The sequence below is a fragment of the Acanthisitta chloris genome, unplaced genomic scaffold (genome assembly GCF_000695815.1).
Source record: "Acanthisitta chloris isolate BGI_N310 unplaced genomic scaffold, ASM69581v1 scaffold10538, whole genome shotgun sequence".
Lineage (NCBI taxonomy): Eukaryota > Metazoa > Chordata > Aves > Passeriformes > Acanthisittidae > Acanthisitta > Acanthisitta chloris.
The window spans coordinates 43,754-58,796 of record NW_008685359.1 but is presented as its reverse complement, the minus strand read 5'-3'; the positions used below and the strand labels follow the sequence as shown (position 1 = coordinate 58,796).

At 40.9% G+C, this 15,043-nt stretch overlaps 1 protein-coding gene across 1 annotated transcript in view; it reads right to left on the bottom strand.

Moving 5' to 3' along the window:
• Positions 1–2,128: 2,128 nt before the first annotated feature.
• SYNE3 (spectrin repeat containing, nuclear envelope family member 3) overlaps positions 2,129–15,043 on the bottom strand; it is a 35,912-nt gene continuing 22,997 nt past the window's right edge. The window contains exons 16-17 of the mRNA XM_009079735.1: positions 14,979–15,017; positions 2,129–2,326 (exon numbers count right to left, since the gene is read on the bottom strand). Coding sequence (XP_009077983.1) covers positions 2,129–2,326; positions 14,979–15,017 — 237 coding nt within the window. The remainder of the gene's footprint in view (positions 2,327–14,978; positions 15,018–15,043) is intronic.

The following is a 15,043-nucleotide window of genomic DNA, read 5'->3' as shown; positions in this document are numbered from 1 at the left end:
ACTCCTCTCACCTTTCTCTTTCAGTCCTATTCTGCTGGTTCAGAGTCAGGTTTTAATCCACATCAGTTCAGCTCCTCCTCATGCTCCCCTTGCACTCTAACTGATTACCTTCACCATCCCTGCTCTCTCTCCTCTAATTTCTACTCTCCTTCACACTTTTAGCAGAATTTTGGCGTTTTAATCCAACGTTAGCAAACCCAGTGTAGTCAGAAACATTATTAGGAACACAGTGACAAAGTCCTGCTGGTGAAAGAGTCTCCTCAGAACAGTTAGTCCCTGTGACATGCTCCATTTTACACCTTGCTGAAGAGAAGCTAATGTGCAATAGCACCAATAGTGTAGCAGGGATTGCCAAACAAAAAAATTCCAAGATTTTTCCTCCATAGAGCCTGTGTTCTTGTCCTCTGTGTTAATTGTGACTCCTTTCCTTAGGCTTCATAAATTGTTGGACACTTCTCTGTGTTTAACTGGTCATCTTGTACACTGCCTGTTCTCCCTCATTTTGTGCCTCTAATGAGCTTCTTGCTTCTTCACCTCCCTATTCTACCCAAGTTTGTTTCTTTAGAAAAACTTTAATGACTTTGTCTCAGTCTCTCAGCTACTACATAATTTACCTGCACAACAGATTTAACATTAGTTTGGAACTTATTTGGAACAGAGCACCAAATACCCCATAGTGATACCCAGAACCAAGTTCCTCCTGCAACATAGCCATGAAGGGGAAAGTAACTATTTCTTCTGTTAATTTTTTTGTTTGTTTCTATTACTACTGTGGCTAAACACGTGATACAATAAGGGATAGCTCTCAGAAATGGCACGGATTTTTAGAAACTACCTTTTCTGTCAGAAATCAATTAGATAAAACACTGCTAAGAATGGCTTTATCACAGGAAAGTGAGAATTGTTTTTACATTAAAAGGCAATGTTAAAATGTACATTCAGAAATTTGATAGGCAGAAGGTTAGGTAAATAAATGACAAGTTGTCATCATTTCAGAGTTTAGACTACAAGAAATCTATGTTTGACTGTCTTTGATACAATCAGTTCATTTCAATGAACCATTAATATAAAAACATCCTAGGAAGGAATCTTGTTTCCAGGGTGGTATTATTAAAGTACATCCATCTTTGCTTTGCTGACACCAAGCCAGGCTGCATCCCACTGGTCAGGCTTTATGATCCATTACCAAACACCTTTTTATAAAGTATAAAACCCCCAACGAACCAACCCACAAAACCTCATAAACAACAAAAAAACTCCACTGCTTTTTATAGACAAGGTTGCTGATACAAAATTTTGTTCAGTGCTCACAAATTTGTTGAGAAAATTATGACCTGATTTTAAAAGTTCTGCTAAAGAGATGCTAAAAAAAAAATATCTTTTTTTTCCCCCAGCTTTCTTCCTACTGTATTCTACCTCTCCTGATTCAGGTGGGCTGGAGAACACAGTAATTGGAAAAGAAATCTGGTAAAAAATGAGAACAAGAGGAGGTCCACTCCCACTCCTACTGAAGTCAGTAGAAACACTTCCATTAGCTTCTGCAATCCTTGTATCCAGATACTGAAAAAGCAGCTCAAGATTTCAAATGGAATAGTCCAAATCCTGCTTGGGCTGAATGTGAACCACTGTACTCAAATAGGATTCCACTGTGGCTGCTCTCCAGTTTGCACTCTGGTGCATGCCCACATGCTCTGATTTTGGTTGTAAACAATAAGAATCTGATTTTAAAAATCACCTAAACCCTCCCCCCCCAACAAAACCATCCTTCAGTCTTGTTTGCTGAAAGATGGCAGAGACAGAAACATTGCAGGATTATCCTTGAACAGTGGATGAGTGGGTGGTGGATGTTAGTTTGACCACAGATATGCATTTATATATATATATATCTGTACATACATATACATACACAATCTCTATATACATATTATAAATATAAGAATAAAATTTTGTAAAAAATATTAATTTTGCTCAAATACCTGATTAAAATGGACTAATCTTATGTTGCATTTATGTGGCCTATGCAGTTGATATGATGGCCTTGTTAGAAGCCCTAAAATCTACAATAGTTGCAATTGTTAAAAACAAAGAGTCTGTTTTTCTGACAGTCACCTCGTGCCATGCTGTGAGGTTAGGTTGGAGGTGGCCTCTCATATCTCAGCATCAGATTGAAGGACCGAAGGAAGTTGTTGGACAGTGTGCAGCTGCGACTTTCTTCTGCCAGGGGCAGGAGGAAGGCCAGGAGCAGGAGGAGCAAGAGGAGGAGTTGCAGTGGTAGTGCTGCCCAGCACACCCGATGAAGGTATGAGCACACGCCTCCAGAGCGCTTCTGAAAGACACAAACCAAGGAGTAATTCAGAAAAATAAGGAACTGGGGAGGTCCATTTCAAATAGATCAAATGGCCAAGTAGAGGGTCAAAACAACCCATGTTGTCCTTGCCATAGGATCCAGCCTGAGTGCTTGGTATTGTGGTATCATAGTATGTTTAGGGGGTGGAATGGACCTTAGAGATCATCTAGTCCCAACCTCCTGCCATGGGTAGGGCACCTCTGCACTAGACCAGGTTGCTCAAAGCTTTATCCAACCTGGCTTTGAACACTGCCAGGGTTGCAGCATCTAGGATAAAAAGGCCAAGAAAATATGTTGTATGAGGAAAGGCTGAGGGAATCAGGCTTGTTTAGCCTTGAGAAGAGGCAGCTCAGGGATGACCTCAGGGCTCTCTACAACTACCTGACAGGACGTTGTAGAGAAGTGTGGGATGATCTGTCCTGCCATGGCTGCAGGGAGAGGACTGGAGGGAGTGGCCATAAGCTGAGACAGGTGAGAGTCAGATTAGATGTTAGGAAAAATGTTTTCCCTGTTAGGGTGGTCAGGCACTGCAATACGTTGCCCAGGGAGGTGGTGCAGTCACCATCCCTGGAAGTGTTTAAGAGGAGTCTGGATCCTGAAATGAAAGATATGGTTTAGGGTTCAGGGATTACAGCAAAGTGGTAGGTTAATGGGTGGACTTGATAATCTTAGAGGTCTCCTCTAACCTTGATGATTCTATGATTCTATGATCCACAACCTCCCTGGGCAACCTGTTCCAGTGTCTTACCACCCTCACATTTAAAAACTTCTAATCTAAATTTCCCCTATTTAAATTTATACCCATTACTATGGTTTAGGGTTCAGGGATTACAGCAAAGTGGTAGGTTAATGGGTGGACTTGATAATCTTAGAGGTCTCCTCTAACCTTGATGATTCTATGATTCTATGATCCACAACCTCCCTGGGCAACCTGTTCCAGTGTCTTACCACCCTCACATTTAAAAACTTCTAATCTAAATTTCCCCTATTTAAATTTATACCCATTACTCCATCTTGTCACTGCAGTCCCTAACAAAGAGACCCTCTCCAGCTTCCTTGTAGGCCCCTTCAGGTACTGGAAAGTTGCTATGAAGTCCCCACACAACCTTCTCTTCTCCAGGCTGAACAGTTCCCCAACTCTCTCAGCCTGTAAGCTGAATTTAAAAATCACCCAAAATATGTCCTGTAAAAGAGAGCTTGAAAACCCATTCATTTCATCAAACAAGGATTAACAAGCATAAATGCAGCCCTTAATGCAGCTACATTAGCTACCAGCCTGGATCATAAATATCAGCACAGTAGAACCCACGTTTTCCACACAAGTAAGTTAATTTGTTGTGTTGAAGACACAGGGAATGTCAGTGCTGCAGCAAAATTAGGCTTCTGGCCCCTATGGGATGCGTAACAGGCAATGCCTTTGTCCCACTACAGCACCACTACGAATGGTCCATGGGAAACATCAGCAGGGAAGATAAGGAGGAGAATGATGGTACAAGAAAGTAATTATGCCTTTTGCTATTTTTAATGATCTCTTCCACTGCTCTCTAAATTACTCAGTCCCTTATAGCTCTATATAAATGCTTACAGAATTAATTATGAAGGCAAATTTATAGCTGCAGTTGCATGTAATGAGACAGTTGTGCTGCAAAATCCTTCTGTCGGAGTTGGTTTGCTTCCATTATATCGAGCGGCTGATGAGATTTAATTATTGTGTCAGGCAGATGTAGAGGCAGCAGAGCAACAGCTGCTTGCTCTGTCATTTCTGGGCCATGGTATCTGGGTTGCAATTTGCTCGCTGAGGCCAATGAAAACTCAGATCCCTGGACACTGGAACTGTCAGTAAAGTGTACATGCCAAGGTGTAAGTGGGACTGACTTTGAGCTCCATTGGGCAAGTTCCCTGGGTACAGTGATCATTTACCCACAAAATGAAAGCTTCACCAACCTGACTGCCTTTTAGGAGTCATCTGCTCCTAGTGTAGCCTGTTCTCAAAGTACCAGGCATAAGTAGCTATACTAACAAGACTTTCCCCTTTCTAGTCCTGGAGTCCAGTCCTGAAATCCTGCATCTCCCCTGGATTTCATCAGCCTGAATGATACCTGCAGGACTTCTCTGTTTATTGTCAATGCTGAAACCACCATGCATAAGGGCAGCAGCCACAGCTCTTGGTCTGAGCTTTCTGGGCTTGTCTCTAATGCCATGAAACAGTCACTCCTTCATGCACTCAGTGTGAACCAAGGACTGTCATTGACAGCTCTGCTTTCATTGAACATTTCTCATTCTTAATTCTTCATTGCATCTGTATGATACAGAATTATGACAACTATATTTATCATAGTGCCCCGTCTATAAGGAAAGGGTTCCAGGTTCCAGAGGCCATGAACAAGTTTGTTTGTACATATTAACAGGTGCAGTTCTGTTGGTGGAAGATCAGATTTGAGTTACCCCTACCTTGGGACAATTCAAACCATGCACTTTGCTCTACCACTAAGGCACAGTAAGTCTTAATGCTGATGTTGTTAAAGGGTAGGATCCTGTGACTGACTTCAATAGTTCATTATGACTGGAAGTCTCAAAAGTGTTCTCACAAAACTCAAATTGGCACCTCTCACTGACAGAGTTAGGAGGACTACTCCTCTTCCTAGCAGCACCTAAAACTTTTGCTTTACTGCTGTCAATCCTTTAACACTGATTTTGGAAGATACTTCAATCTGAAACTATTCCTTCACTGCCAGACCAGCTACAACACCTCTGTTCCCAGTTATCTCTTTCTGTCCATGCACTGGTGGGAAATGTGGGCTTTTCCAGTTGTGCTTCATTTCTGTTCCTGCCACAGCCCAGGAACCAGATGTCTTATGGCCACTCAGGTCTGTCGTTGACTTCCTATGTCAACCACACTACCAGTTAGCCACTAGCATTTTTCCTGCATCAATTCTTCTACCAACCCAGCATTTGATTCAGAGCAGGTCACTGACTCTGCCTTGATTTCTATAGCAAAAGACTATTAATGCAGCTCTATGAAATGGAATGAGATTAAAGTGTTGTTTAAGTGTCTTGCTTTTAGATATACTGGAAGGAGCTGTGAAATAGTATTGCTTTTCACAGCTCCAGAAAGAATTAATGTGAAATAGTTTTATTAACAAGATATCATTTGCTCTCCTTGGAGCTTTCTGCAGGGGAAGATACTCAGGCTAAGCATAGCAGGTCCTAGCGTTAGAAAATTCTGTGAAGGGACATTTGCCTTGGGGCAAAACTTAAGGAGAAAGATTTTGTCTTTATCTGCTGCTGCTCTCCCACCTGCTTGCTGGGTTTATAGGCATTTGTGTTTGATGAACTTTTATCTTTAATGCCCAGCTTCTCTGCTTGGTTTGATCACACAGCAAGGTCAGAATCTTGTATTTCTGACTTCTTTTGTTGTCATGGGAATGACTCAGCTATCACAAACTTGGTATTATGATGTCTCTGCAGGACTGAAAATGAGGCATACAGGAGCTGTGAGGGTTTGGTGCTTCCAGCAAATTTGCAGTGATAAACCCTTAATATATGAGGGCCCCAACCTGCACACACTGAAATCCATAGGAGATTTATCATTAACTTCAGTGTCTGCAGCAGGATTATGCACAGAGACAACTAAATAAAGTCAGGATTGGGAACTACTTATCCATGGAGTTCAGCAGATACCTTACAAATGGATTCACAGTAACTTGTAATAGGAAAGATGATACAGTTGGAAAAAGCAGGGAAGATTTGGGGCAGTGACTCCCTCTGTGAATGTGAAAAAAAGCAGCACTTCAATTTTACTAAGCCAAGGTGGTTTTTTAGGTCTCTGACATGAGAGAGGTGCTTTCAGGCTGTAGTGACCTGAGACTACAACAGGAAATTCAGGAGGACAAGGTTCAAACCTCTGCTATATCAGGGTTGCACTAGTCTACCTGGAGTCAGGACCGTACTCCCAACCCTTTAGCACACCATTCTGGGTTAGAAAAGGACAGTCTAACACAGTTCCACCTTTGCAGGAGACAGTTTGGCTATTCCATTTCCATACGAGATCAAAGGTAGGAACTACAACCCTTACTACACAGTGGAATTTCCCTTCCCCAACCTCTCCAGCTACTGGCATCTGTACAGCTCCTACCCAGCACCCACAGTGCCTGCAGTGCATGTGTCAGATCTAGGCTCCACAAAATACTCTGAAATCAAATCTTCCTCTGAGAAAAAACTGGCTAAGCTCCAGTGAAGTCAACAGAACTTTAATTTCCACCATCTTAGAATAACAGCTGGAATACCTGGGTATAGAGCCAAAGTGTCAGAGACATTTTTGAAACACACATGGAAAAGGAATAGGTTGGCATTTAAAAAGAAAATACACTTTTAAAGTTCAGCATCAAGAATAAACGTCCTCCTCCTTCTCCCTCAAAATACCAGGACAAGCAGGGACTGTCAAGGGGTAGACGGCTGTGTTTTGTGTAATGCTAAATGCATGCTTGTTACCAAATGAACCACACTGGCTGTGAACATTCACATTTGTACTTGATTCATGCTGGGCCATTTGAATGACAAGCATGGGTTTAGATCTAGGGAGTCCTCAGAACTTAAATCTGTTTGCAGTTAATAACTCCTTACCAAACGCACCGTGAAAAATCACTTGGATGGGAAACAGCAGAAATGCACTTTAGAACTTGCTACATAATATTCCTGTGTAAGTTGAAGTGTTTTACTAAAAAGCAGTGCCCTCCCTGCTTTGCTATTGACCACATTCCAGGATATAAGAAAACACACAGTTAATCTAGCTGTTTGAGGGGGCAGAGCAATATAGCATCTCATACCAAGCTCATTAGTGGGTTTTGCTGCTGCTTGTATGTCACCAGTGTGCCTGACAAAAATCATACCTGCACCACTGAATCACTGATCCAGCAGAGAAAAAAAATATTTAGTCTGGATTTATTCCTCTTACCTCAGAGCATTTCCTGGGAAGTGCAGTGCTGCCTGAAAACTGCTCTCCCCAGGGATAAAAAGACCAGTGCCCTAGTGTCCTACAGTCTCTATGCACAGACACCAACAGCAATTCCACTTCGTGCCAGTGCTGTACCCACCCCAAGTATCCTCTGTTCTGCAGCAATCAGTGCAGATGCATAGGTACTAAGGCTAGCATAAATAATTGCTCCTTAATATTCTCAGCTTCCAGCTACTTTCAGCTCAGGCAGTTTCCTGAGCCTCATGTAGCTTGTTCAACTATTTAACATTCAGGGAATTTTTCTTCTAGACACTTGTCCAGTTTCCCCTTGCACTTTTACAAGCAAATACAATGTCCTTGATATTCTTTAGCAAGGAGTTCCACTGGTCAACCAACTGGCATGAAGGACACATCTCTTGCATTAGCTTTGAACCTGGCTCCTGGTTCTTTCTTCTGGAACTGATGAAGAGTCAATCCCCATCTACACTCTCTGCACCATTCGTGATGATGTGAAACCCTGAGTTAAAAGCTTAGGCAGGATGAATACAGGTCTGCCCCACAGTGAGAGGATCACAACACATGGTGCTTAAAATGTCGCAACAGGGACAGAGAAGTACTTCTTAACAGGTAGAATAGATAGGTCTTGGAAAGGATCACCTACGTAGGTATGGATTCTACAACTTCATCATTCCTCTGGGAATAAATAGAGCTGCCAGGAAGGTTACAACACAGCTTGTCATACATTCCTTTCATCCTGAATAGAAATGTGCCATCATGGAGCACCATCACTTGTTTTGGTGAAGTGGTTGTTTCATCAGTGGCATTTTGCCTCTGAGGCCCTGTGTTTCTGACTCTTGAGATCCTGCTGGGTACTAACTCAGTTACAGAGGCAGGTTATTGACAACAAGAAGAGGTCAGTTCCAGGGGGAGCACAGGCTGCTCTCTCAAACCAAACCAAATTGGGTTTCCACCTGAATGTTATATAGTTTAGAGCTGGGCTCCTCATCAGTTCTCTACTCAGAGACATCTCTAAGATAAATGACATTGCAAATCACAGCTGGTCTTTTCAAGAGGGAAATAATTTGAGGAGCTGGATACTACTGTCATCACAGAACTGAGCATCCCACATGCTCCTGGGCAAAGCATAATCCCATAAACCACAGCAGGAACTAAGACTTGGATATTGTTGGTTATGTGGTCTCTGCAAAAGGACAGTGTGAGCCACTGGGGTCAGAACATTCCTAAATGCAAGCACTGACCAGCTTAGGCAACCAGCAATGAGGAATGAGTAAGGAGGGCTGGGACTCCTTGGAGTCCTGTGCTTATCATTCTCCATCTCATAAAGAGCTACCAGAATGAAAGTGCTGAAAGGAAGTTAACTGTGGTCACACAAGTAGTTTTAGCTCTGACATTTTCCATCTTCAGATTGCTTGACTTTGCAACTTCAACATTCCTTTCAATTCTGAAAAGCATAAGTGTGTGTACATAAATAAGTAAGTAAGTATACAGGCAAATTAAAGACTTTGTTTTCTTCCTTGGGGAAGACTCCTGAGTACCTAATGCAGCTGGTTGATAGGCCAGAATCTTTGATGAAGGCTTCATTTAAAAGAACTAGCAAACAGGGAAGAGCCTGCAGTTTGTATCTGAGGTTGCAGCAGTCACATACGGCAGATATTTCAGAATTTCTGCTGCAAAGTCACTTAGAACTAAGTACTGTGCCATATGCTACTGTGACACAAACAGATTTATAAAGGTTAGCTTCTGTCTGCATATACAACATGACATGCTTTTAGGAGAAGCTTGTCACAGAACAAGAGCGACAGCCTGATCTGTTAAAGTAGCACTGATTTCTGTAATTCTCCAGACTTAAGCAAGCAGAAAAAATTCCTAGTTTGGTCCCATCTTCAGGACATAAGCAGTTGTGGTTTAACTCCAGCTGCCAACTAAGGGCCGCAGAGTCACTCACTCACCCCCCTCACTCAGGGAGGAGAATTGGGAAAAAAAGGTAAAACCAGTGGGTTAGGATAAGAACAGTTTAATAATCAAAATGAAAACAAAAATAATAAGATAATTTTAATGAAAAGGAGGAAAACAAAGAGAAAAGTAAACCCCAAGGAAGACAAGTGATGCATGATATATTTGCTCACCATCCACTGACCAATGCTCAGCTCATCCCCCAGCAGTGATTAACTTTTCCCAGCCAACTCCCCCAGTTTATATACTGAGAATGACACTCTATGATATGGAATATCCCTTTGCAACATCCTTATTTGCAAAAGGTTCAGAACAGGGTAAGAGGATTTCAAACCAGTTGTACTAGCTTTGGCTGGGTTAGTTAGTTTTCTTACAGGGCAACTTGCATGGGGCTATATTCTAGATTTGTGCTGGAAACAGTGTTGACAACACACCCATGGTTCAGTTCTTGCTGAGAAGTACATGGACAGTGCCAAGGCCTTTTCTGCCTCTCCCTTCACCCACCAGAGAGCAGGCTGGGGGTGCACAAAAAGCTGGGAGAGGAAACTGCTGGGACAGATGACCTCAGCTGACCCAAGGGATATTCCATACCATAGGACCTCCCTCCCTGAGGAGGGAGTTTTATCAGGGCTGCCCTTGCTTTGGCTTGGCATCAGTTTGCTAGTGAGAAGCCACAGGACTTTTTTGTATCACTTGTTTTTCTTGGTTTTGTTCTTCTTTGGTTCCTTCTTTTACTTATTAAACTGCCTTTTCTCCCAACCCGTGAATTTTCTCACTTTTACCTTTCCAATTTCCCCCCATCCCACTGCAGGGGCAGAGGGAGAGAGGGAGTGAGCAGCTGTGAGAGGCTGAGCTGCTCACTGAATTCAGTCAAATTCAATTAAAAACACAGGAAAGCTCCACTGGTTTTAAATATACTCATAACCTATACAATTTGTCCCAATAAATACATTTTTTTACTTAAAAGCAGTGCTGTACTACTTTTAGAAAGGGAGTAATCAGCAGCTAGTGGCTGGATGACATTTCAGGCAGTGTATCTGAAGTTTAGGAGGAGACTTTAGTGTTCTATATTTATTCAGGAAGGCAGAGAAGTAAAACTTCTCCCAATTTCCAACTTCCACTCATCCTTGCAAATTAAAATAAACTAATTAAAATGAGCACAGAAAGAATAAAAACTGAAAGAAAGACCAAATGTTCTGGAACTTGTGGAAGAAGTTACTGACATGAAAAGCTGGTTTATGATGTCAATAATATGTTTCTGCTGCTTTACCAGTGACTTTGCTCAAGTCAAGATCAAACTTTTATTAAAAGGTTTTTTTGTATCACTTGTTCTTCTTGAGTTTGGTTTTCTTTGTTTCCTTCTTTTATTTATTAAACTGCCTTTATCTCAACCCACAAATTTTCTCACTTTGACCTTTCCAATTTTCCCCCATCTCACTGCAGGGGCAGAGGGAGGGAGTGAGTGAGCAGCTGTGAGGGGCTGAGCTGCTCATTAAATCTGAGTTTTTGAGCTGTTCATTGAATTTGAGTTTTTCTTACTGTGCTTTTTACAAAAGTGTTTAAAACATTTTTCAGGTATATACTCAAAATTGGTTGCATTCTGCTATTGTTAACAAATCTTTCTCTCATTACTTTTTATTTAGGTGGTAAAATTATATCTGCTGAGAAAATCATTCTGAGCTATGTCCTTGGTGAAAATCTGCACATACTTCATGACATGGCACATCTTTTCAAAGAAAGCAGAGACCATCAACCATACACCTAGCTAATACCACATTAACACAGTAAGAACCAGGTCTCCTGGGAAGCAAGATGTGTTTACCACCTTGCAGCAGCACCACTGTAGAGAGAGCAGTGGCAAGATGCAGACATGGCAGAGCCAGATAAAGGACAAAAAAAGAGCCTCTGATTTCTACCATTTGAGATCACTGTAATGTAAACTGGTAAACAACACAAAACCTAAAAAAATAAGAGCAGACAGGCAGGGAGTCTCACAGGTGAAGAGAAGGTTGTAAACCTGCTGGAAAAGAAAGGGAGATGCTGTTGCCTGGCTCAGCATGCTGAACAGTGGGGCAGAGTAAGAGGTAGTTAGGAAAAAACCCCAAAACCCTGAAAAATAAGTTTCCTTTCTGAACAGAAAACACTTTTGAGGAAAAATATGTATATCTGCTAATTTTTAATGTATGTTCCGTGTTTGGGCCATGGTATAATTCCTAAAACAGGTAAGGACAGACTTATGGGCACAGTGATGAAAAAAACAAATAGTGGAGAGATTATCTCTATCTGTGAACAGGTACTGAAAATTAAGGGAAAGATACATTTTAATAAATCTTTTTCATTTTACTAAGAGTATAATTGTACAGATTTCAAGTGGCTAACACCTAGCAGGACTTCAGGAAAACAAATGGGCCACACAACAGAAAGGCACCAGTAAAACAGGCAGTAAGACACAACACTGTGCTTTTCTGTAGTGTACCTTTTTGCCATAAGGAACTCCTGTCATATCTGCACTTGGGCAGAGCAGAGCACATTAGGGTTTTCTTCCTGGCATGCTGTGGCAGCTTTTGCTTTGCAGAGTTTCCTGAATGACTGCATTAATTTGATTGACTCCAGATCAATGGTGTTGCTAAATAAGATTAAATTACATGTTCCTTCTGTCTGTGTGTTACAGGAGATTATTCTTAGCAGAATCTCAAAGGAAGCAATTAGCTGACCACTGATGTAATGAATTCTAATTATTTTTTTTGTACAAACAAAAAAGCCAGATCATTTGTTTAGCAAGGAAGTGTAATTACCCTGAGCACTCCAGAAAATAAATCAAACAGCACTACCTAGACCTGTAAATAATGAGTCTTTGACTTCCTATTTATGCTAAGAATGCTCGTGGACTATTTTCAGGTAGCTGGGAGCCAACCTCTGAAAGTAACATTTATCATAGTTATTATTGAGCATTTGCTTGATTATATTCTTGGGTGTGCTAGGTGCCCTGCAGAAAGATCCATCTACATTGGCCTGTCACTGGCACCTGCTAAAAATTCACTGCAGCCAGTGCAATTTCCTGCAACTGTTTTTCGTTAATCAACAAGAAGTTGCTCACATCACAATCATTAGCCTGTACTGCTCCTAAGGGCACCAGGGGCTAGGGGCATGATCTCAGCAATGGATGAATGATCAGAAAAAAAAAGCACATTACTCTGGATGGAGCAGGCTCTATTCTGCCCAACATTTGGCCATATAGGCTAGAAATGCAATAAAATCAGAAGACTGGCCACAGATGGGTATTTTCCTTCTCCAGGTTGATCTGCTGCTGCAAAATATTCACAGATCAGACAGGAGAGACAGGCACTCACTGGGGACCTGGTGTTGCAAAAAGCAGAGATCAGTCCAAAAATACTTGAAATTCTGCTACTTCTGCTGATTTTGTGTGTCTCAAAAGCATGAGGGAGCTGATAAATTAGAGATAACCTGATCCTATTGCATGCAAACTCATTGGATGTTGCAAGAACGGTGATACAGCCTCCAACCACGTGCACTTCCTGCAGATACTGACTCTTGACATCATCTCAGGGTAGCTGGTTTCCTTCACCATGGTTTTGAAAGGATATTCAAAGATTACAATAATATTTTGGTTAATCATTCTTTCATTTCTAGCCGTATTTTAGGTGTTAAATCTGAATATAAAGTCGACTGCAAAGCCATGAGTTCTGCAGTTGACTTGCTTATCCTCTTAGCCCAAATAGTGTTGCACCCAAAAGGAACCAACATTATTTTCTGGCTCTCTTAAGTGGTGCTCAACAATCTTACGGCAACATAGGCTCACATCCCGATAAAACCCTTAGCCTGAATGGAAAAAAATCAAAGACACCTCTTACAGCACTTGCATTCTCATTGTAGTGACACTCTTTAAACACGGAAGGAAAGCTCTGAAGCCAACAAAATCTCACTGAAGTGAGCAGGGTGTAAGTTTCCACCTGTGTACTCACTGAAGGGAAACTGCAAATCACTTGTTGGTGCAACAGGAGCCATTTCCCTCATGCTTATGAGGTATTTCAGTTTTTCATTCCTTCCCACCCTGAAGTTTCTCTTTGTTTGTGTTCAGTAGGGATTAAAAACTCACAGAATGTTGTTTGGGTTTTTTTTTTTTTCTCTTGCTGTAGGCCTAGTTGACAAATGTTTGCTGGCTGCCATTACTGTTATTCCAGTATCCTTGCAAATTAACTGAAGACTTTCAGTCTAATTCAGAAAATTTAAGGGTGAATAAATACTATGTACCCCGAGGCAGGTAGGACAGATGAATTAAAAAATGGCATCTAATTGTAATGGAGACATGCTTATGCCTAAAGCTTTTGGCTTGTTTTCCCCTACAAACAACTTGACCCAACCCAATAATATGAAATCAGAGAATTCCTTGGTCAGTCTTCTGGAATATCCCTTTAGGCCTCTTCTAGGGAAAAGCAGCACTACTAAATATTTGGCTACCTCCACATCAAGTATTAAAATGTCATATTGTTTTTCCAGCCTGAAAAATTCTGGTGACCTTACTGGATGAAACAATTAATGCTGAGCCAGGCAGGCCAGAACAGAAACTCTTCGGGGGTTTTCAGGCTGAACTGCAGCCAAAACTATTTAGAAAACGTGTGAAAAATACCTTAAAATTGGTCAGTATTTTTGTGGAGAAAAATATTGGAGATGCTACTCCACATTTGAGTATCAGAGGAGTTTCTCATCAGAATGACAGAAGTCCTGATTTCTGTCCATACTGGAAGTGCACTGTACTGCACCCTTTAAGTGTTGGTCTCTTCTAAGGAGATGTTGTAACAAGAGAAATCAAAGGTTTGATTTAGCCTAAGATGACTATGTGTTTATATTCCTGCAACACATCATTTATCCAATCTACTTTGTGCTGGGCAAATAAAGCCTTATTCTATTCCTTCTGAAAACAAACAGAAAGTGAGATGACAGTACAGAGTAGAACCTAACAGTGTCTATAAGCAAAGCAAATTGTGACAGAGAAAAAACTCAGTTCAACACTGCACTGGCCAACAGAAAAACTTGCTGACTTTATGAAAATGGGATCAGAAGTGCTGCTTGAGTTTAATAAGAAACTGGCAGCATTTTGTTTACTTTAAGCTTCCCCTTATCATCTCCTGTACTGCTTCTGTTTCTTATGTCACCACTTGGAAAAGAAAATCCTTCACAGGAGGAATTCTGCTCCTTAGAATAAAGACATAGTTTAAAAACATTAGAAAACCTCTTGACTTTCTCTGGTTTTCTGCATTAGAAAGAAGGTGAGCTGAATGATCCAGAGCATTTTTTTGCACAAGTGTCTAAAGAGTTAGAAGTCCCATTATCAAAATTATTTGAAGCACATAACCCCTAAATCTTTTAGAAATATGTTTTGGCTTTTCTTTAGTCTCTTTTGAAAAATGAAGTTCATATAGCCTGTAGATGTATAAAAACTGAGTTCCCTTCCTTCCCCAGAAGATGGATATTTAGCTTCTAGAGATACAGTAAGTATAGCTCAAGAGTAAAAATAATAATATTTTTCCTTTTAAAACCTTGAGAAAAATCAACAACTTTTATAAGAGTGGATCTTAACAAGCAAATTAATCTCAGGAATCTTTAGAAAAGTTTAAAATAATTTTCTGCAAAATGTCTGATCAAACTTTTTTTTTTAATCTTAATGATGGGAAACTGTCATACCTTTCTGAATCTCTCTGGTTCTGCCCAAGATCCAGGAATCTGTTTAAAAGGAGGAAAAAAAAAAA